This window comes from Schistocerca gregaria, chromosome X (genome assembly GCF_023897955.1).
Source record: "Schistocerca gregaria isolate iqSchGreg1 chromosome X, iqSchGreg1.2, whole genome shotgun sequence".
Lineage (NCBI taxonomy): Eukaryota > Metazoa > Arthropoda > Insecta > Orthoptera > Acrididae > Schistocerca > Schistocerca gregaria.
The window spans coordinates 705,472,279-705,497,185 of NC_064931.1; the positions used below are offsets into that span (position 1 = coordinate 705,472,279).

Below are 24,907 nucleotides of genomic sequence, written 5' to 3' on the forward strand. Positions count from 1 at the left end.
AAACGTCCTGGGCCATGTCTGGGATCCCTGATGTAATTACTTCCTCCTCCAGCACTGCCTTCCTGTGTTTGGTGGTGTTCTTTTGTTAGCTACAGAGGATGCTGCTTCCAGGTTCTGATTCCCACTTCCTTACGCCGCTTCTGCATGTTGGTCATTGGGAAACCTCTCACACCACAGCTTTGGCCCGCTAGCATGTGTATCGACTGGGCATAGATGGGGACATGATGTGGCTTATAGCCACTTTCACTCACCATGTTCAGCAATAGGCAGCCCCATGGGCGTCTTTTGCCCCTGGCCGATGTCGCAGTGCCCGTGGGAGGGTCTACAGAGTGTATACGTGGACAAGAAAAAATAATTCCCGGATTTCCCGGTTGAAAAATACACTTTCTCCCGGGTGAAAATAGACTTTTTCCATGTTAAATGACAGTATACTTTTCCTCGCCACTATAAAACTTATCAATCCTGAAAATGTTTATTGTTTTCTACACAGATGTAGAATTTGACGTACTTTAGAAAATGAAACCCAGGGTGGAAAAAAAACACATTGTGTAAAGATCTTTGATGTGCAGCAACATGTACGCTGCATTTCTTTGTTTTACACTGGTATAAATTCGAATTCCACCAAACACTGCATGTTACTTTCTGAAGCAATGAAATCGAGATTGCGATGCGCTTTTGTAAGCCAGTCATAGCTCATGTCGTGTGATATCGGCAGCTGATAACAGCACAGGACATGTAGTGTAGTCAACCAATAGCAAGATCACTCTTTGTTAATGGTTTAAATTAATATACATAGTTTTGCTAGAAGAAAAACAAAGCTTTCACAAATAATATTGGTCTCGAAGATTAATAAGCTGCAAGAGAAGCTAAGCTTCCATATATAATGCTGATCATTTTGCGCGTTTTACACTTTAAGATACATCACACAAATGTGCCAGTAAAATTTTTAATAACGACATAAATGTCTGATCTTCTAGGCTCGAAATTCTTCTAGATGGTCGTCCTCAAAAAGTTGATTTTTAACTGAGAGTCAAACGCTCTGTGATTTAAGAAATTCATCGTACATTCTCGCTCATAGTTCATCTTGCGTAAAAGGAAATTTAACACTTTTCAAACCACCATTCGCAATATTTTCCCGTGACCTGTTAGAAATTGGTTCGTTTCAGCAGTTGCCAGAGCGCCAGATAACAAGTGTCACTGCGCCTGCGCAGCTACGATGACGCAGGAAGCCTGCATGTTTGTACGTGTAAAATATTAAAAGATCTTGCATTATGTCATAAAAGAAACAAGACATCGAAGGACACTTCAAGAGCATCAGAATTTCGTGAACTATACTAAAATACATAATTCAGCTTAAAGTGCACAATCATATGTCCAGATTCGGATGTAAATTTTCTTGAGTACCAGTACTGTATTATCTCATGTTTGGTTCTTTATTATGGCATAACGCCATACGAGCTAGAAGATGGAAAACGTGCACTTGAAATGCAGCGAACAGTTGAAACTAGCCAACAGTGTGAAATTAAACACTTCGTTTAAAATAAATTGACTGCCTCAGACAAAATATTAATAAAAGCCAAATCTCTTTAGCAAACCGACAAAAATGACTTCATTGTTCTGCAAGGTGATTAATGCTAGACTGTCAGAAAGGTGGAAATAAAACCTGAAACTACCAACATATTTTAGCATTCCGTAATTATGCGAACATATTTTAAATCATTTGGTAGCTCCCAGCCACAGAAATCTGTTTTGTTTTCATTTAATGTGAGAGCAATAAACGAAGAGAAAAGTGCAACATCATTAAACGTAAACACAGGTCACATGGAGACTACCCACCTCACCGCAACAACTCAGACTGTTCTGTGCATCAGCCCTGGATCTACGATATTTCCAAACCGGAGCAATTTAGATAGTGGCGCCCAGCCACACATCTGAAATCAGAAGCGGGAGAAGGTACTACTCATAGGCAACTCAACTGGGCATGTGCAAGAGCCCGCCCGCAACTGCTCAAATGAATCAAACGTAAACAGCTGTCATGTCACGCGCATTGTGGGCAATTTGTTGTTAGGAAGCACTGCACATTCTTCCTAAAGCCTTTGACACACTTTGGTTGCCAGACGCTTGTATGAGCACTGTGTTTTGTTGTTGTATGTGGCGCATTTCCTTTGCGACTTAAGTTTTATTTTCATTTTTTTCTCTCGTTCATGTTTTTTGCTGCAGCATTATTCTGCAGAAGCGGGATACGTTAATATCCTTCGTTAGAGTATTGGTTCTTACCAGTCAAAATCACAAAAATTTAACTGGTAACTAAAACAAGGAAAAGTTCCCGGGATTCTAAAAAATTCCTGGGTTTTTCCCGGTTTTCTCCTGGACAAAAAAATTCCCGGGTTTTCCCGGATCTCCCGGATGTCCCGTGTCGTATACACCTTGGTCTAGATGTCCATTTTGCTGGGCCCTTCTTCCTAAAGCTGTATTGGGTCATCATAGTGGACACCTATTCCAAGTTACCCCACATGGTGTGTTTACTGTCCATGTCTGCAGCAGCCACTATTTCGTCTCTGTCTAAGATTTTTGTAATTGAAGTACTTCCATATACCGCTGTTACTGATAACAGCCCCCAGTTCATTTCTTGAGAATTTGTATTTTTTTGCAGGCTAGTGGTGTTTGCAATTTCAAGGCTCCCCTTTTTCATCCATAATCTAATGGTGAGGCAGAATGCATGGTTTGGATATTTAACACTTAGATGCAGAAGTACGTATCCTGCAGGTCCCCTGTAACTGTTTTAGACCATTTACTGAGTTCGTACTGTTTCACTCCAGTTGGGGATAAGAGCCTGGTGGAGCTGCTACATGGACACAATCACAGACACTCTTTCACCTGCTGCAACTGACACCATGTCCGCAATGGTTCTGGCCAGATGAACCTGCCTGGGCTTGTGGTTTCAGCCACTGGCCGAACTGGGTTCGTGTCATCATCGATCGTCGCTGGTGCCTGTGCGTTGTCCGCATTCCAGGTGGGTGGATGTCCCATCACTTCAACCAGCTGTGGCCGCACACAGCGGAGTCTGTTCCGGAGGGCTACTGGCTCCACCGTTGCCGTCGCCGCCAATGCCTGTTCCTGTATTGCAGTCAGTCCAGTTCATGCCACAGTGGGAGGTCGCTGCCAGTCAGATCGCTGTCCGGGGTTCTTGACTCTGCCCCCACTCCTCGACCGCGGTCACTGGTGCATCCCCACTGCACCTGATGCCGCAGCTGTTGTCGCTGTCTCTGTTGCTGGGTCCTGTGCGGCCGTCGTCTCTGATGCCCCTACTGAAGCCTCTGGCACTGGCTGCTGACCTTGAGAAGGACATCTCTATGGAGACATCGTCCCTGGTCCAGCCCTACAGCTCTCACGAGAGGTGGGATGGTGCACCAAACTAACCTCTCATCACTTCCGCCCTACTTGTCGGTGCCTGCCTGGCACAAGCTGCTGAAGCCGAGCAATGAAATCGATGTTAGCACCATCACTGGTGTTGTCTTTGAATTGTTATCGCAGTGCCTCATGAAATTAGTGTTTTTTTTTCACGGCTTCAATGCATTCTTTTTGTACCATCACTTTTTATTGGAAACATGCACTTTTTTGGCACCATGCATTTTTTTCTGAACTAGTGTTTTTATGTATGTATGTGGTTTTTCCATTCCCTAGAAGGGAGGAGTGACGTACCTTCACTCATGGTGCACACAATTTCAAAGATTGCACTTCCATACAGTTCTCAAGCCCACTTATAGAGGCCATTTGGGTCGGCACCCTAGTACGCACTAGTGAGCCACCAAGGAAACAGTATTATTTAAGTTATCCCAAACAAGTGCTTAGCCTATTCTGTAACCTGTATTACTGTTGTCCAGTCAATGTGTTCAGTGCTATGCACAATCTGTCTCTTACATGTTCCTCTATAAAGTACTACTTTCCACATATTGTGTTTGTTATTGTTGTAACACCTACAAGTATTCCAACATGCTGGAAGTTCATTTATATTCCTTCTGTTGCATTTTAATTGTGGGCTTTTCTCTCAATGTTTCCCATTCCCTTTCCCCCCAGTCTCTCTCTCTCTCTCTCTCTCTCTCTCTCTCTCTCTCTCTCTCTCTCTCCCCTCCCCCCCCCACCCCCACCCTTTCCCAGAATATAATATGTGTAACACTGACAGATTTAGTATTTTGTCTCAAGCTATAGATCATAACAACAGTTGAGTCTCCTTGACTTTTAACAAGAGATCTCACAAACATTTTCCTTGTATGCGTATGCATGTTCAGAGCATAAAAATTAGAATTCTGTAGAAACATCACTGTATCAAGTGACTGTTCAAGAACACCCAACTGTGTGACATGTTAAGCTCCAGTAACTAAATTAATTGGAATAATATTACAGGTTAGCACAGTCTGCACAAAAAACTGGAATTTAAAACACCTTAAATGGTTTTGTAAGTAGGGATGGAATTTTAATCAAATACACCCTGTTTGATATATTTAGGAGGAATAGGCATGTTAGTGGTCAATGCAAATATAGCTCTATTTCAGTTCACCATTGACATTTTCCATGATATTTCATACATAAAATACTCCAATAGCCTCCCATTCTTTCTTTTAATTTACTAGTGTCTAATTTACTTATTTCCCTACAAGCATGACATCTCTGTTATAATTTATGCACCTGTGCATATCTGTGACATTTGGGTAGTCTTCCAGTTGCACCTCATTTTGCAGCTGTGCAGCATACTGTGAAGCAGAAATTTGCTCAACAACATTCCATTTCAGAGGCTTTCCACTGAATTCATGTTCCTTCTATCACACACAAAACTCTCAATGTTGAAAGGTAAACACCTTTTCTAATATACCTTTTCAAGATTAAAAACAGCTTCTGAAAGTTTGTCTCTGTTATGCTACACTTAGTCTGTCTCGTCACTCCTACTGTTGGATTGGATATTAATAGAACCAAATAGCCCACTCAAACTGCTGGAAGCGTTTTTATTCTATTTAAAACAAAAATCTTACTGCACACCATGAGCTACAAGTAAAATATTTAATTGCCAAGCCGATACATAGGCACAGAGCCCATTGCCAGTGGCACATATCAGAGGATATGCAAGTCAATTATATAATTCCCCACTGCTACATCACATAGTGGTCACTGAAGCTTACCTAGAGCTTAAGGTTGCAGAGGCCTGCTCGTATTCACCAGTTCCCAGATCACGAACGCACACAGGGTTTGCCAAACTTGTACCCATCCTAGATTGGCCGAGTTCCTGAGATGCTTAAAATCTGACACAACCCATGTGAACACACTGAGTGTCATCACCCACCCCCTCCCCATCCCCAAATAGGCAGTATGTAGCAAACAGTGTACTGAATTTCTGCTTACATATTTTCAGTTGTCAGCGTACGCTTTCTGACACTGTTTTAAACACACTTATTGCTTTTAGTATTAGAAGAAATGTGAATAGACAATCTAAAATCCTTAGTGAAAAGAATACGTACCTAGGTGGACTATGTGTCAGTTTCATAATATTCACTGTGAGTGCCACTGCCTGTCATGATAATGGAAATAAGTGGCAGGTGATAGCCTAATTCTAGAACTGCTTGCAGTGTGTGCACTTCATAATAGGTGAACTTATCATGTCTTGTATCTAAATCCAAATGTGACACAAGAAGAATGCTGCCATCAGTTGCATCACAGAATTTTCAGGTACACAGAAAGTCACACATACTCAACTGAATATATACAGCATTTGGAATTACTAAAAAAAAAAACACAATTCTGCATTACCAAAATCCAAAAAATATTACTTTTATGCTCAAGTAGTGCATACCTCCTTTCCACTCCTTAACTTCTGCTGCTCTGTTATCTGGGCCAACACTCCTGCAGCCTGATCACCTCCCATCACTGAGATTCTTGCATTTGGCCACATGTACAGGAATCTTGGCCTATGGCAAATATTTCAACCAATAACTATATTTTTATTTTTTATGCAATTTCAGATATAGTAATAAACATTACAGTCTGATATATCAGCTAATGAACCAGATATGCTCCCCTAAAAATATATTTATAATTAACTTGAAACACTAAATTTAAATTTTACTGTGAAACACATGTTCCATAGTTTATTATAGGGCAAACTGAAAAAAGTAAATTATTTATTAACATATTCTATTCAACACCATACCACAAAAATAATCCTAACTCTGGTAGTCAGACAAATGAGAACAGCATTCACACTAGCTCTCTTTCCAGCAATAGAACACATATTCACACAAACATGTGGTTGTGTGTAGTGCTCGAAAGCTAGTGTGAGTGCTGTTTTCTGTTATGTTAACTGTGCTCCACATATCGATCTGCTGCAGTTGAGAGGTTTCCTTTCCTTTATTTTGTGTGTTTCTGCAGCCAGGAATTTCCATTTTGTTAGTAACACAAATGGTATATTTAGAATAATCACTAAACACAGGTTTACTCAGAACTGATTTCACAACACATGTTAAAGAACTCACAGCAGTAGATATCATTTCCAAATTTATTGATAATTGCACATAGGTAATTGTTACATTAATTAAAATAATTTTGTTATGGTGAAAGCTCGAAAGATTGGCGACAGGAGGTGATCCATGTGCTATTTAATTACACACACACACACACACACACACACACACACACACACACACAATGCCTGACAAAAAAAGTGAAGCACCCAGAAGACATGGTCAGATGTCAATGAACATTGGACACTTATGAACATGTAAGAGTTGCATTTCTCTGACAGACAGAACATCCACTGGAGGTTGTTACCAGGCCTTGTAGGATATATGAGGGGTGTGAACAATGTCAAATGTTTAATAATCATTGTGAAAGACATCAAGATATCACATACACATATGAGATAGTGTTATTAGCACTTGAAGTTGGAAAGGGGCTTCATTGTGGATCTTCATTTGGCCAGCTGGTCCAATCATGCAGTATACAGATTTGTGGGGCATTCAGGTATGATGGTGGTCCAATGTTGGACTGCACTTTACCATGAGGGCAAGTGCACTCTATCTAGTTGACCACATCTTCCACTACATTGATCACACAATATTGTGTGCATCATAACCCCTTCACATCTGCAGAAGCCACCTGAGAACATACATGGACTCCCTGCAACATTCTGCTTCATCCCACTCCACCAGTAGGAAACTAGCAGCAGCCGGGCAAGGGAATTACTGGCTGATGTGTAGGCTACCATTCACATAACAATACAAATTGCTGTGTTTTAAATGGAGTCATGGGTTGGAGGCATATACTACTCATGAATGGCACTGTACAGTCTTCAGTGATGAATTGCAGTTCAACACTACCCCAGATGACCATTGACAGTGAGCAGGGTGGTGAGCTGAGATGATGTCCCAGTGTTTTGGAAAGGCACAATGATGGCACTGGTGACTTCATGTCACAGCTGGTAGTGAATGAGTGAACTCTGATGGCAGAACAGTACATCACGAAAATCCTGTATCCTTATGTGTTATCTCCCATGCAACAGTATTGTGATATCATTCTTCAACATAATAATGCTTATCCACACAGGGTGCATCTCTCTATGAACTGTCTGCACGATGCTGAGGTACTCTTATGACCAAAAAGATTCCTGGATCTGAACATATGTGGGACAGCATCGACATCAAGTGCCAGTGTCCAGAGCATCACAGACCAGTTACAACACTTGTGGGCCAGCTTTCATCAGGAGAGGATACAACGGAATTTGCTGTATTTTAAGATTTCTATGTTTGCAGGCTGTAACTCCACGAAAGCAAAACTGATAACTTTGAGACTTCTATAAGCAAACAACTACATTTCTCGCACTTTGTAAATTCAGTGAGTGTGGCGTGACATTATGTGAGGTAACTTGCACAGTAGGCAGGTGGAAATGTACTTCAGATTCATTCACACCATCTTCCGGTATCGTGATATAGTATACCCCATCACTATACAGGGTGTTACAAAAAGGTACTGCCAAACTTTCAGGAAACATTCCTCACACACAAAGAAAGAAAATATGTTATGTGGACATGTGTCTGGAAATGCTTACTTTCCATGTTAGAGCTCATTTTATTACTTCTCTTCAAATCACATTAATCACGGAATGGAAACACACAGCAACAGAACGTGCCAGCGTGACTTCAAACACTTTGTTACAAGAAATGTTCAAAATATCCACCATTAGCGAGGATACATGCATCCACCCTCCGTCGCATGGAATCCCTGATGCGCTGGAGCCCTGGAGAATGCCGTATTGTATCACAGCCATCCACAATACGAGCACGAGGAGTCTCTACATTTGGTACCAGGGTTGCGTAGACAAGAGCTTTCAAATGCCCCCATAAATGGAAGTCAAGAGGGTTGAGGTCAGGAGAGCGTGGAGGCCATGGAATTGGTCTGCCTCTACCCATCCATCGGTCACCCTATCTGTTGTTGAGAAGCGTACGAACACTTCGACTGAAACGTGCAGGAGCTCCATCGTGCATGAACCACATGATGTGTCGTACTTGTAAAGGCACATGTTCCAGCAGCACAGGTAGAGTATCCTTGTATGAAATCATGATAACGTGTTCCATTGAGCGTAGGTGGAAGGACATGGGGCCCAATCAAGACATCACCAACAATGCCTGCCCAAACGTTCACAGAAAATCTGTGTTGATGATGTGATTGCACAATTGCGTGTGGATTCTCGTCAGCCCACACATAATGATTGTGAAATTTTACAATTTGATCACTTTGGAATGAAGCCTCATCTGTAAAGAGAACATTTGCACTGAAATGAGGATTGACACATTGTCGGATGAACCATTTGCAGAAGTGTACCCGTGGAGGCCAATCAGCTGCTGATAGTGCCTGCACACACTGTACATGGTACGGAAACAACTGGCTCTCCCGTAGCACTCTCCATACAGTGAAGCGTTCAACGTTACCTTGTACAGCAGCAACTTCTCTGACGCTGACATTAGGGTTATCGTCAAGTGCACAAAGAATTGCCACGTCCATTGCAGGTGTCCTCATCGTTCTAGGTCTTCCCCAGTCACGAGTCATAGGCTGGAATGTTCCGTGCTCCCTAAGACACCGATCAATTGCTTCGAACATCTTCCTGTCAGGACACCTTCGTTCTGGAAATCTGTCTCGATACAAATGTACCACACCACGGCTATTGCCCTGTGCTAATCCATACATCAAATGGGCATCTTCCAACTCTGCATTTGTAAACATTGCACTGACTGCAAAACCACGTTCGTGATGAACACTAACCTGTTGATGCTACGTACTGTTGTGCTTGATGCTAGTACTGTAGAGCAATGAGTCGCATGTCAACACAAGCACCAAAGTCAACATTACCTTCCTTCAATTGGGCCAACTGGCGGTGAATCGAGGAAGTACAGTACATACTGACGAAACTAAAATGAGCTCTAACATGGAAATTAAGCGTTTCCGGACACATGTCCACATAACATCTTTTCTTTATTTATGTGTGAGGAATGTTTCCTGAAAGTTTGGCCGTACCTTTTTGTAACACCCTGTATATGTAATTCAGAATGCACAAAACAAGGTCTATGACCTCTGTTTACAACTTTTACTCAATTTACCTCACTACTATGTTTACCTCACTACTATGCTGGAATGCAGTATTCACTTTGATTGTAGAATTTAAAGAAAGCAGTTGATTTATGAGAGAGAGAACATTCTTTAATGTATAATATTATTCTGAGCCCCCGTTGTGGAATTTCAGATGTAATTAAAGTTTAAATCATTAATACTCAAGAAATATCATTGGAACTATTCAGAATTTTGTAGGGAAAGTGTTGTCTGGAAAATACAAGCTGGTTTACAATTAAAGGATAAGTGTTCATGATAAATTTGGGTGAAACCTGAATTCAGTAATATGAAGTACTATGATGGTCTATAAATCATTCGGATTTATACACACTGAATTGTTAGTACAAAACTACACACACCATCATGCTTATTTGAAAGAAGATTATTGTTCTTTTCAAAAGTATTTAATGAAATCCTACTTACAGACCTACCATCCATTTTTTATTAAGATCTTTCTCATAGCAAATCAACAGATTCCAGCCAATTTATAGTGAAGGAGTACTTACATGCAGTAAGATTTCACATTTCACCAAGAATCAGTAGTTTGATCTATGAGCAATTAACAGCATTCTCCAGTGAGCTCCAATGTCACTGCATTACTCAAAGGAAAGATACATTTTTGATGATTGGTAAGTTATCTCAAAACAAAATAAGTTACCTCACTAGCTACAAATATTAAAAGCTCCTTTCAATATTCTTTCATGCTTAAATATTATTGAATGTCTCCATATAAAGAACTTTATATACGGTCAGGAGCCTAGAAGCAACCAATCATTAATTGCATTGCAGTTCCCATCATTTGAATAGTTAAGAGAGGTGACCGTGATAAGACTTGTAATGGGTAGAATATGGTTCGGATTGTTGTTATTCTAATTGATTATAACATATAAATAGCATTTACAGCCAATATTGTCATGAAATATCTGTTAATTTTATGTAATCAAAGCTCAAGAATTATTAAATATCAATATGTGGTCACATGATTGAAAATTCTCTGTTATTGGCTGATGCTCTTTTGATGTCACAGCCTAGGAATCAGATGAAGCTTTGTGTGTGTTAAGGAGCATTAGACAAAGTTACAAGGTTTTTACATACTTTTTCTGCAAACAGTTTAGCTATTTAGTGACAGAAAACACAATTACAACTTTTAAGTAACAATAGAAAATTTTGAGAATGTTGGCAGTGGAAGCCTTGCTAAAGTTGATGCATTTGTGCTCCGCCCATTTAGAGCAGCAACATGTGCAACGACGGACATTCTTTTCCCCGCTCCCTGCAACATCATTAAACTCACTCCAAACAAAGGAATTGTAGAACTTTTTGCAAATGTGTCCATATATTATAACTAGACTTTTGACTGTCAGTCACAAGCTACGACCCAAAGCACAACAAATTATTCCTAGCTCTGATTTCCTCTGTTGAAGAGCCTCAGCAAGGATACTCCCTGTTTATAGCTGCTGTTCACAGGCACAATAAGTAGTGCATCTGGTTGCAGATTAAGAGGTCACATGTTCAAATCCTAGAAGGGTCACATAATTTTAAAAGTTGTACAAGAAATACGAAAATAGTGTTAGCAAGAAATGATGTAGCAGTTGTTTCAATTGTGGGATGTATTATATGTAGCTTCACATTAATCTTAGTCTGAGAAACAGACAAGAGAGGATAAATGCATTTACTTTGCAAACAAACAATTCACTGTTTTGCAAAGCATTACTAGCAGTGAAGATGCCACCATATGCGTAGACTACAATGAGGTGTAGGACGATGAGGTTATATAGATAGATATAATGCATGTACAACATGCAGGTGACACAAATGTAGGGGCTGTGATGTTAGCGAGCATAAACTAACTTTAGCATCTTAAGCAGACTAACTTCACCTTTATGTAAGATGATGAAACTGCAAAAGTTTATACAATAAAGATCCTAGCTGGACAGTACGAAGATAAAACATTGTTTCTAATAAAGTACCATGTGTGCGGTCACATTAACTGCCTACATTTCCAGTACACAATTGTAAGACATTTGGAGCAATAGCTACGAGATCATGAAGTGTTATAATACAGACTCCATTGAAAATTAAGCTGGGAAATATAGCCGTAATATGCACATTCCTAGTGGTAAAAAATTTACCAGCAGACTGTATTCTGGGTCTGGAAATCATCCAAGCTGTAGATATTTTAGATTTGATTCTGTCGTCATTTTGTTAATTAAAGTAAAAAGCAACAGAAGGTGCAATCAATTCTACATAGTGCAATTTACTATACAATCCAGTCTGCAGTGTGAAAAGCTGTATAGCTGGCTTTCCTTCATGTCATTGTGATGGGGAAACACTGAATACACATTCAATTCTGTAACGTGTATCTCATACTTATTACATACACTTAATAATTTATCATGAAACAGTTTGTAGCACACCATGAAGCTGACCAAGCAAGAGAGGTTAAATTTCCTTTACTGCAACTGTTTGTAACATAGCTAATGTCTATGCACTTTCACCCAAGCTGACAACGCAGTATTCCATGTGAGCTGCAAGGCGGGAGGCCATTAACGCTATTGGACTATAATACAACAAAAATGTTGAACCACAGCAATAAGCCTTACCCATATGCTCGGCCGCACATTCCATAGTTGCCAGCACCATATGAACCACCTATGATGACTGTAAATTTGGGCACCTGTGCACAAGCAACAGCTGTTACCATTTTGGCTCCATTCTTGGCAATGCCACCAGCTTCAGCATCACACCCCACCATGAACCCTAGTCAAACAAGAAAAACAAAATATTACACAAACACTTAAAAATGGTAAGTTGCATATATGAAGTGTTAACATATATGATGTTCTAGACTCCTAATGTTCTTGGTACAGTTAAAAAGTCTCTTTACTCTTCCACTTTGGGGGTGGGCACATGGATTCTCACTGGGTCCTTTGTTTGTCTGCTCATTTGTGAGTATTTTATTCCTTTATGTTTTTGTGCATCAGGGTTTCCAGTATTAAGGGACGCACACATCTTCCTGTAGATTGTTTATTTGGTTTTTGCTTACATAAGAAACTATGGCTCCTTGGGACGTTGTATCTATGGCATTTCAGTGTTTCTACAGTGCCTAGATTTGTGTTTTTCTGACTAAGTGCTTGGTGAAATACAAACAACAGAATGCATGAACACAACAATTCAGCAGTCATTGAAGAACCTTATCACATTCACTGTGGTGACAAAAGTCATGATGGGATAGCGATATACACATTTATAGACAGTGGTAATATCACATACACAAAGTATAAAAGGGCAGTGTACTGGTGGAGCTGTCATTTGTATCCAGGTGATTCATGTGAAATGGTTTCTGACATGATTATGGCCACATGACAGGAATTAACAGACTCTGAACACAGAATGGTAGTTGACGCTAGAGGCAAGGGGCATTCCAATTCTGAAATCATTTAGGAATTCAGTATTTTGCAAATCACAGTGTCAAGAGTGTACTGAGAATACAAAATTTCAGGAATTACCTCTCACCACGGACAACGCAGTGGTTGACGGCCTTCACAAGAGCAGCCAACAGCCAAGTAACACTGTGTGGAATAACTACAGAAATCAATGTGGAACATATTACAAATGTATCTGCTATGACAGTGCAGCGAAATTTGATGTTAATGGGCTATGGCAGTGGGTGACTGACATGAGTGCCTTTGCTAACAGCACATCATCTGCAGTGCCTCTATTGTGTTCATGACCGTATCAGTTGGACCATAGACAACTGGAAAACTGTTGTCTGGTCAGATGAGTCCCAATTTCAGTTAGTAAGAGCCGACGGTAGGGTTCGAGTGTGGCGCAGACCCCATAAAGGCATGGTCCCAACTTGTCAACAAGGCACTGTGCAAGCTGGTGGTAGTTCCATGACGGTGTGGGCTGTGTTTACGTGGAATGGACTGGCTCCTCTGATCCAACTGAACTGATCACTGACTGGAAACTGTTATGTTCAGCCACTTGGAGACCAGTTGCAGCCATTCATTGACTGGGACATAATCAAGAGGTCAGTTTGTGCACAAAATCCCCCATTGGCAACACTTTCACGGTTGTGGAAGGCTACAGAGCAGGACTTCACAACAAATGCGCTCATGGAGCAAGCTGTGAGCAGCTAGGTGCGAGCACGGAGCAGGGTGAGCACAGTACCCCAACTATTGGCACAGGGCAGAGCGTGGGGATGCCAAATGAATAGTTGAGTGGGAGACACAATAGCTGCCGTCGCATGTTCATCAGTAAATTTAAATCTTCGACCAGTTCCATGGAAATCACTATACGAAATATTATTACTAGAAATGAAACAAATAAACAAAAATGCATATGTGTCACATTATCTTATTAACTTACACTTCTACATTTTTCTTTATTTACTTTGTGACCCGTTATACAATAATGAAGTCATTAAAGTGTGAGGTTGTGGGTTCTCTTGCACTTCTCCCCTTAAACAATTGTTTCTACGTGCAGAGTCATTGTTCTTGTGCATCTTAGACACAGCATGCAGTTTAGATTGTGATCACACAGTGAGTTTCTCGGGTGCATCTTCTTACTTTTCATTGCAGAGAACAACTGTTCAGAGCAAACACTGATTGTTATTGTAGCCACCTGTTTATGGAAACAAGGAAATCTGTACTGAGGGACGTGTCTATAGAATTCCAAAATGTTTCTCTTGTACTGACATTTGTCTTTGTATTCTCTGTCACACTGCACAGCAATAATTTCTAATTGTAGTTCAGGACAAGTATCTTCAATAAGCACTGAATACAGAGAGGAGAATAGATCAAAATTACTTTCTACTGCCACCAAATCTTGAAAACATTGCTCAAATTCTTCCTTAAGGGGTATAAAAATGTGTTAATAATGCTGAAAGTCTTCATTAACAACAGCATCTTGCACAGATGATAATTTAGGAAAATCGGCTGGATTTCCTTTTACCGGCTGTCATTTTGTGTACCTATCATTTTGTGTTAAAAGGAAGATTCCTCAGACAGAAGACTGAGGTGCGAAGACATTTCAGTGTTATGTAATACTGACTCACCATTACTGCTATTAGATGGCAAACTGTCAAAACTGATCCTGTCATATTTCGCAGTCACCACTTCTCCCTTGTTGTTACGATCACATGGTGCTCACACCTTGTCACAGCTACTCTGCTTGCGGGTAAGAGCATGAGCAAGTGCTCACATTAAAAATCTGTGAATTGTTAGGCACTGTTATACACACACTGCAGTGTACTTCAAATAACTTTGAGTCCATGCTATGTCGAGTTGCTGCATTACAACACGAAAGAGGAGGTCCAACACGATATTAAGAGGTATCCCTTGATTTCTGTCACATCAATGTACACCAAAGCTAAGCACTGTTGCGATGCGAGCAATGCTGCCACGGTGTTAGAGATTAAGGGGCTCAAATGTGTTTGTGGTGGGTCTGACCAATAATAATATTGCATATAATTTTTAAGAAAATCATGTGGAGTCTCGTGAAAACTTACATGAGACAGAGAAGCACAATGACAGAACATTTGTAGATTGGGTTGAGTCTGTCAATTACCAAACCCAATCAGCAAGGAAATATATGTCAATTTCTCATACAATTACAGGATGAATGGCTCAACATTTGACAGTTGTTCATAAGAACTTTGTGAAGATCCTAATTGGAACAAGAGCAAGTGCTGTAATAACAGTCCTCTGACAGATGCTTACATGTCTGGGCACTAGGCACTGGTAATGTAACACTGACATACTCTAAGTTTCTTATCCACTGATCCCTATACACAACAAAGATTGGAGTATTAAATTATTGTTTTCCAAAGAAAATTAAGAGGTATTAAACACAGTGGTGACTGAAAAGCCACAAAAAATAAAAAAATAAAAGCTGCTTCTATTACATAGGTACAGAAGAGAACTGTCTACTTAGTATCTTTAGAAAATTTATGTACATCTCCATATAAACTCTGCAAGCCACCGTATGGTGTATAGCAGGGGGGTACCTTTTTCTATTGCTAGTCATTTGCTTTCTTGTTTCACTCACAAATGGAGTGAAGGAAAAACAAGTGTGTGTCCCTGTATGAACCCTAATTCCCCTTTATCTTGTCTTCACTGTCCTCATGCAAAATATATGCTGGCAGCAATAGAATTGTTCTGGAGTCAACCACAAATTCTGTATCTTTACGTTTTCTCAATAGTTTTTCACAAAAATAATGTTGTCTTTCCCACCAGGGACTACCATTTGAGTTCACAAGAAATCCATGATATTCATGCGTTGATCGATCCTACCAATAACAAATCTAGCAGGCCTGTCTCTGAACTGCTTTGATGTCATCCTTTAATTAGATCTGGTTGGGATTCCACACATTCCAGTAGTACTCCAAACTGGGTCACATTAATGTTCTACATGCAGTCTCCTTTATAGATGAGCTCCACTTTCCTAGAATTATCCCAATAAACCAAAGTTGACAATTCACCTTTCTGGCTATCGAACTGCCATACTCATTTAATTTCATATTGCTTTGCAATATTACATCTGGATATTTAATGGCCATGATTGTATCAAGCAGCACATCACTAATGGTTCTTGTGAACACAACCTGGCTCTTCATTCTCACGAAGTAATGAGTGCTTTTTTTTTTATTGATTGATTGATTTCTTTATTAATCCATGTAACAATTTACATTTTGTGGATTTCGTCAGCAAAATCATATACAATACAATATACCTACAATTTATAGACATAAAATTAGTATTTAGACACATTTTGAGGTATCTTACATTAGTTTTATATCCTTATGTAATTTTCTTATAGTACTGTACAATTCTGGATTTCATATTATAATTATTTCCTCATGTATTACAATGCAGGCAACTTTAATTACACAACATGTTTTAATTCAGATAGGCTGTTACTGTGTAATAACTTTTATTTAATAAAAAAGTTTTTAGTTTTGTTTTGAACTGTCCAATTGTCTCAATATCTTTTATATTTTGGGGTAATTTATTATATAATTTAACGGCATTGTATAACAAGCTCTGCTGAGTTTTAACTTTATTTTTCCTCTCTAGATGCAGATTGTATTGGTTTCTAGTTTCATAGCTGTGTACTAAAGAATTTTTCATATAGCAGTCAATTTTTATATATATATATATATATATATATATATATATAATACTTTGAAAAATGTATTCACAGGGGACAGTTAGGATTTCTAGCTTTTGGAAATGTTCAGGGCAGTGAGCCCTACTTCCACTCTTGGTTATTATACGAATTGCTCTTTTCTGTAATTTGAAAACTATTTGAATATTTTTACTGTTGACTCCCCAAAATATTATTCCATAGGTAATAACAGAGTGGATATAAGAAAAATATACAGATTTGACACATGTAGTATCATCACACACTGCAGTCAAAATTCTAAGAGCGTAGCATGCTGTAGCGATTCTGTTACTAAGTATTTTAATATGTTCTTCCCACTTTAACTGATTGTCAACATGCATACCAAGAAATTTTGTGTAGTCTACACATTCAATAGTTTCATCGCTTAACTTAAAGTTGTTATAGTGTGGTTTTTTGCAGACATAGAAGTTAACAGCATTTTTTTTTTAATTTAGTGTTAGTTTATTTTTGGATGCACACTCACATACACTGTTTAGTGTTTGTTCGGCTTTTTCTTTCAGTGCATCTGGTGATTTGTCACTGATTAGAACATTTGAGTCATCAGCAAACAATATTGTTTGCCCATGCTTGATGCTCTGTGGGAAGTCATTTATGTAAATGAGGAATAGTATTGGGCCAAGGACACTACCCTGTGGGACACCTATATTTACATAATTATTGTCTGAAATATACTTTACAATATAGTTTGAGCAACTTGAAATATGTGAGATTTCAGTTATCTGTCTTCTATTTTTTTTAGATATGACTGGAACCACTTTTTCACAAGTCCCCTTATTCCCAGTTCATCTAACTTATTTAACAATATGTTGTGGTCTATTGTATCAAATGCCTTAGTTACATCAAGAAATATACCTGTTGTGTAGTTCCCTTTATCTAATGCTTCTAGACTGTGTTTTGTGAGGTGTGCTGTTGCTGATTCTGTGCTTTTCCCTGATTGACAGAATCATTTTCCTGCTACCAGTTTCCTGCTTCACAATCTTCCATACTGCCTTATTTTTGTTTTCAGCAGAGAGCACCAGTTTGGAGTTATGAGCTCTCTTTGCTTCAAGCAATATTTTCCTATATGTTTTCCTATATCTTTTATAAAAGAGTGAGAAAGCAGGGTTAGGCTGTGTTTAATGGAGCTCAGGTACTTTAGTGTTTCAGACGATTTTTTGATGCCTTTTGTGACCAACTTGTTTTTTCCTGCTGTTGATAATGGACATAATACTTTAGGAAATGTTTCTTCAAAATTTAATTTAAACAATGTCATGAAATTTTTGAATTTTTCATTTGCATCTACCTCTGAAATTTTTGAATTTTTCATTTGCATCTACCTCTGAGTCCCATGTTTGTCCTGCTATCTGTTTGGAAAACTCAAATCTATTTTGTTTGGAAAAAATTAGTCTGTAAATATTCATTTTCTTTGTTTCTTCTGGAACCACTTTTATATTAATGATTTGACCTGAGTGATCAGATACTTCTAGCTCTGCTACCACCACCTCACAGTTTTCTTTGCCTAAATCTTTTAATACCTGATCAACAGCTGTCTTTGAGTATTTTGTTATTCTGGTTGCACTGTTAATCATTGGAACTAGATTGAAACTTTGAGCAAGACTTTGTAATGTGTCCCATGTAGAATCAGGATTCAGTTTATCTACATTTAGGTCTCCACATATGAGAATGTGGTCCTTTGGAGTGGATATCTTGTCAAGAACATGATTAAGTTTGGAGAAAAAGATGTTGAAGTCTCCACTTGGAGATCTGTATATACATAAGATAATCAAATAATTCCTACACCTACATCTCAGGCGTTCAAATTGATACCATATTTTTATATCTCCAGAAGGCTTTTGACACTTCCTCACAAGTGACTTCTAATCAAATTGTGTGCCTATGGAGTATCACCTCAGTTATGCAATTAGGTTTGTGAGTTCCTAGTATAAAGTTCACAGGTCATAGTAATAGAAGGAAAGGCATCAAGTAAAACAGAAGACTGTGTTATAGGCCCTCTACTGTTCCTGATCTATATAAATGATTCAGGAGACAATCTGAGCAACCCCCTTGGATTATTTGAGATGATGCTGTAATGTACTGTCTTGCAAAGTCATCAGATAATGAAAACCAACTGCAAAATTATTTGTACTAGATGTTTGTATGGTGTGAAAAGTGGGAATTGACTCTAAATGAGAAGTGTGAAGTCATCCACATGAGTAATTAAAGGAATCTGCTAAATTTTGGCTCACAAATAAATCACACAAATCTAAAGGCTGTCAGTTCTGCTAAGTTTCAAACTAACTAACTCCTCAGAGTATACAAATATTTTTGTTGGTGCCCACCTCCATAGAGAGAAATAATCATCAAACTAAAATAAGAGAAATCAGACATCCTACAGAGAGACTAGAGTGTTCGTTTTTCCAACACACTGTTTGAGAATTTTTCGATGAACCATCCACCAGGCCCCTCATTGTGAATTGCATAGTAACCGTGTAGATGTAGATGAATGATGTATTTGAACATTACAGGATTGTTTTTACTACTCATCTGCATTAACTTACGTTTTCCTTCATTTAGTGCAAGCTGCCATTCATCACAACAAAAAGAAATTCTGTGCATGTATCCTCATATGTTCACTAAATGATGACAATTTCCTGTATGCTACAACATCATCAGCAAACAGTTGGAGACTGCTACACATCCTACCTCTCAGCTTGTCTATGGATATAAATAACAACAGCAGACCTATCACATTTTCCTGGGACACTCCTAATGACACCTTTGTCTCTGCTGTTATATCACATAAAAAAAAAAAAACAGGAAAGAGAAATGGTAAGAAGCACAGATACTGAAGTGAAGGAAAACTGTAGCATTGGATCAAGGAAGGCAAGGAAATTATTCAAAAGTAGGGAAAGACTAACACTACTTCTATTTTAATTCTTGAATCTTTTTTAAACCGCAAAAGCTGCCTATTCAAACACCACCTTAAATTTGTGTCTGCCAAACCTAAAATATTCCACCCCTTATAAGTTATCCACTAACTGGCCGTTTCTTGTGTCTGTAAGAAGTGGCCGTTTCTTGTATCTGTAAGAAGCACATTTGGAATACACTACCTTGGACGATGCGTCACCTTACATGCAACCATTGCTATCTCAGTGTCATAATTTATCTCAGTTAATATTTTACCTCATAAATGCGAAACAAGGCATCATGTAGAACTTTCATTGAATGAGTTTGACAATTTAAAAATTTCTAGCTACATGATGAGTCACATGGCAGGTAATGACGCCAACTTTACAGATACAGGAAAGATTGTGAAACCAAGACAATATCAGGCTCAACATATGAATTATCTTTAATACTGCATACTAACAACAACATCAAGGCAGGCTGACAGGCATACAGCAAAGCATGTTTTGCTGTAATATCTAGCATTCACAATAAAAACATGCTTTTACTCATGTAAGTTAATAGAAGACACCATTTTCAAAACAATATTAAACAAAAAATAAAAATTCATCCTAGTAGAGTGGTAAGCTGAAAATGTTTTACTAAACATTTTGTAGTGACTTCTGTTAAAACACAAATGGATTCAGAGCAAGAATACAATTTTACCATTCTGAAATGGCATCTTCAGAGATAATCCCAAACCCACAAAGAAAGCCACATACATGTGACAATTAAGAGGAAAAGCAAGAACTACCACAAAAATAAAATGCAAGAAGTTGCCTCAGTCTCTGGGTGAAGATTCCAATGCTTAAACATTAGTGTCACCAGACCAGAAAAGATTTCACGTAACCATCATCAATCTATGATTAGTACAAACCACTCTCAATGAAACAGTTAATCAATGAGGATTGGGAAAATATGTACCTAAGTTAGTTAATTAGTTATTTTCATGTTCCATGGATCATAATTGTGACCTCTCTTTATGGCATGGAACAAGTCAGTTTAACATACACTTTCTCAATGGAAAATATGGCTACATGCTGATCGTTTACATGATTTATTAAGTTAGTTTTTTCCCATGAATATGCTGATTTATACTTAACTACATATGATCTCTAATGTGCTCTCTTAAAAACACACACACACACACACACACACACACACACACACACACACACACACACACTATTTAACAGTAACAGTCCAGAATTCTCCTATGGAGTAGAAAGAATTGGCACACAAATATGATTGAGGTTAATTTTATTATCCACTAAATTTTTTACATCGTTTGGATGGCGGTCAGAGATTTTTGTGTGTAAATACCTCACTCCTTTTTGTGTCACAGTACAGTCATCTTTAGATGGGACATGGAAGCAAACATAGATTTGGAGATGGTCAGGTTTTGTTGTATCACAATGTGAAATTTCACATTGTGGAGTATTCCCAAGTGTGAAACAGAGAATAAGATTTTTGTTTTGAGAACTGGGTGTGACTAATGAGATGCTAGATTTTTTTATGTAACTAGCAAAACTGAAGGCACAATACTGGATTACTTTGTTTGCAGTTTAAACCTGTATATGTTGGTTTTCATATTATAACTTATGTGCCATAAGTATATGCTGTTTCATACCACAAACACATTTGCAAGATTTTCAAAATGTGCTAGCACATTTTGAATATCGTGCAAATGTGTTTGTTACAATAAAATGATGGGAATCGACATACTGGTGCTTAAAGACTTCTCATGTTTGGTTGTATTCAAGTTACAACTTTCATGTTCTCAAAGTATGCAGTTTCAATGGACCAGCACAATCAAGATTTATCTAAAATGCGTCATTTTTGGTGTGATTTGCTAGACTTAAATGAAAGGTCATAACATATCTACTGCCATAGCCTTTATGACTTCTTAAGATAAATGACTGCACCTGCAGTGCAGTAGAGATGCAGTCTGAGAACTGTAACACTGTAGGTTCGCATCCTGCTTTCTACGAATATTTTTGTTTTCACCTTCACATTTTCTAAAAAAATTTGGAGCTTTAACTCCACAGAAATATGTTCTGTAGTATTTGATGTTTATGTTTATATAACAGGGCTCTTCGTCCAGGAGTGAGTTTGTTCAATTTTGTGAATATGTCATAGAACATGGACTATGACTTGCAAGATTGCTGCTACATCACTGAGGCGATTCTCATTCAGTACAGCATAGTGTATACTACATCAGAACAATAACAGTAGCATACTGACAAGAAAGCAAATGTTCATTTCAACAGGTGCACTGAAAGAGGAGAGGTGTTTGTATAATGTTACAAGTAACAAGTAACAGTTCCTCTATCAGCACTGTGCTGTCCAGTCCATCATTGTGTCTACGATCTTCCTTCCAATTTCCTATGGTCACCTTCAACAATCACTAATAGAGGTATCATAGAGTTTCCCATGTGTCCACTTTCATTAAAAAAAAAAAAAAAAAAAAAAAAAAAAAAAAAAAAACTGTGCGGTTTATGCACCATATACTACTGACAACTACTGCTGGAGAGTGCTGCATTCATAAACAACACTTAAGTAGTATGTTCAGTGTGATGTATCAACTAATTTCTGAGCATGCACCAAACTCACTGGAAACCATATTTGGTGCATATCACATTGAAAAACACATCCCTTGTGAGGATGGCATAAGGCTGAGTGATGGGTAGTGTATACTATTTCTCCTCCTAATTTCATATTTGTGTCGACAACAGACATCGTAAGGGAGTATATGTACTTTGGAGCTATTGTCAGTATGCCCAATTGTTTGAACAGCTGTTTACAAGAGGCTCTAGAGTGGTCACACATATTCGTGTTAGATTAACTGTATCTCATAGGGGACCCACCCAACAGTCAAATACGACTCATGATTTCACAGTGTCAGACAAACAACACACAGCAACACACTAATTCCTCCTTATTTTGATAGTGTGTTTGAACATTAGCAAGGTCCTTATGAACGTACTCTTGGGAATCTTCACCAAAAATAAGAGATTCATTCTTCTAGGCACTTTTACAAGCAATGTTAGCAGGACAAAGAATTAAAATGTTAGCAGGGCTTCAAAACAAAATTTCAGCTACTGAAGAACACGTCAAATGCGTCTGTCTCTTCCACAAATACCTGCACCAAAATTATTAGACGACAACGACTAAGTCACAAAAAAATTAAAAAAAAATAAAACTGAAACAAAAACCAAACTACACTAATAGCATAGCATAACAGATGAGTGAAAAGATAAAAAATAATTAAACTGAAACTACAGCATTTTGACACACATTTAACAATACATACAATGCTTTCTAATGTTTCTGTAATCAACATGTTCTGCCACATAATCACTTCACTCTGTAACACAATTTCTGTTCCTTGAAAGTTTTTTCAGACAAAATGTCAGTTGCTGAAGTGATACAAATAACCTGGCATGGTTAAGAGAAGTCTCGGTAGTTTATACAATCTGTAACAAAGCATAGTTTCCTAAACTAATGTCATAACTGTTGCTATTAAATGGATTACTGACAGATAATACCTCTCAAAAAAAAGAATGAAATTCCTTTGTCTGGAAAATGATACTTTTGTTTTTTGTTCAGTCATACAATTAGTGGTAACATAATTGAAACATGTACTACCTGTGATGTTTTGAAGAAACACTATTGGGATTTTCCTCTGGCAGCAAAGTTGAATGAAATGTGTTCCCTAAAAACGGAAAATAAAAAAAGGAAATGGTTCCTAATAGGACACAATTCAACACAGATAGCAAGGAGAAAAGTAATTATTTATAGTTAATTTGAGCAAACAAACAAAAAGATGTAGCAAATCAATTAGAACTGAAGTAACATGCAGTACAATGCAATCAAAAGCAAGTCACAACAACATCACAACAATTCAGATGACTCTTTCATCAAACCTTCAATCCCCCCCACAATAAACACGCACACACGCGCGCGCGCGCGCCCACACACACACACACACACACACACACACACACACACACACACACACACACACACTCTCTCTCTCTCTACTACTACTACTACTACTACTACTACTACATGTATGTTACTTTGTCAACATTAAACGGTATAAGCACTCACTTTAAGGGCAGACTCTGAAAACAAAACACCATTGTTGCCAATAATACCAACAGTGTGACCATACAGCTTAGCAAAACCAGTGACTAGTGTGTCACCATATTTCTGCTTGAATTCTTTGAATTTTGAGCCATCAACAATCCGTGCAATCACCTGCAACACAAAGAAAAACACGCTAAATGTACATTTTTACACAGAGAAAACAAATTTTACCAGATCTTTCTACGTTGATACCTTTCATCCAGAAAATTTCCTACAATAATAAGCACACTGTCAAGATCAGGTGTGCGTTCAAATACTACAGCAGCAACTGACAAATTAAGAGATTTTCTTTTTAAGCTCCAAAATTAACAGAAATATTTGTGCAGACTACAACTTCATGACAGACCAGTATTTCTCATAAACTGCTCTTAAATATCTGAACACTGCTACGAGGGTCACTCCAAAAGAAATGCACACTATTTTCCTTTTTTTAATCCAGCTATTATTCAACATGGTGGTGGTTGTTGGGATGTTTAAGGGGACTAAACAGCTAAGGTCATCATCCCCCTTTTATTCAACATGTTTGGAAGTTTTACAGTGTGTAGATATATCCTCTGGGAACAATATTTTCATTTCTCCACATAATTTCCGTCCCTCTCAACTGCCTTACGCCATCTTGGAACCAGTGCCTGTATACCCGCAAGGCAAAATTTTGGACCAACCTGTTGGAGCCACGGTTTGGCAGTGTGCACAAGGGAGTCATCATCTTCAAACCTTGTTCCACAAAGAGAGTCTTTCAGTTTCCCAGAGAGATGATAATCACATGGAGCCAGGTCAGGACTGTAGGCCTAAGGCAGGTGTTTCAGTGTTGTCCATCTGAGTTTTGTGATCGCTTCCATGGTTTTTTGACTAACATGTGGCTGTACACTGTTGTACAACAGCAAAACATCCTGCTTTTGCCGATGTGGTCAAACATGACTCAGTCAAGCTTGAAGTTTCTTCAGTGTCGTCACATATGCATCAGAATTTATGGTGGTTCCACTTGGCATGATGT

The 24,907-nt window shown here is 38.4% G+C and overlaps 1 protein-coding gene across 1 annotated transcript in view; it reads right to left on the minus strand.

Moving 5' to 3' along the window:
- Positions 1-24,907, minus strand: part of LOC126299297 (methylcrotonoyl-CoA carboxylase beta chain, mitochondrial) — an 80,103-nt gene that overhangs the window by 17,659 nt on the left and 37,537 nt on the right. The window contains exons 6-9 of the mRNA XM_049991091.1: positions 23,875-24,024; positions 23,410-23,476; positions 12,249-12,405; positions 5,843-5,957 (exon numbers count right to left, since the gene is read on the minus strand). Coding sequence (XP_049847048.1) covers positions 5,843-5,957; positions 12,249-12,405; positions 23,410-23,476; positions 23,875-24,024 — 489 coding nt within the window. The remainder of the gene's footprint in view (positions 1-5,842; positions 5,958-12,248; positions 12,406-23,409; positions 23,477-23,874; positions 24,025-24,907) is intronic.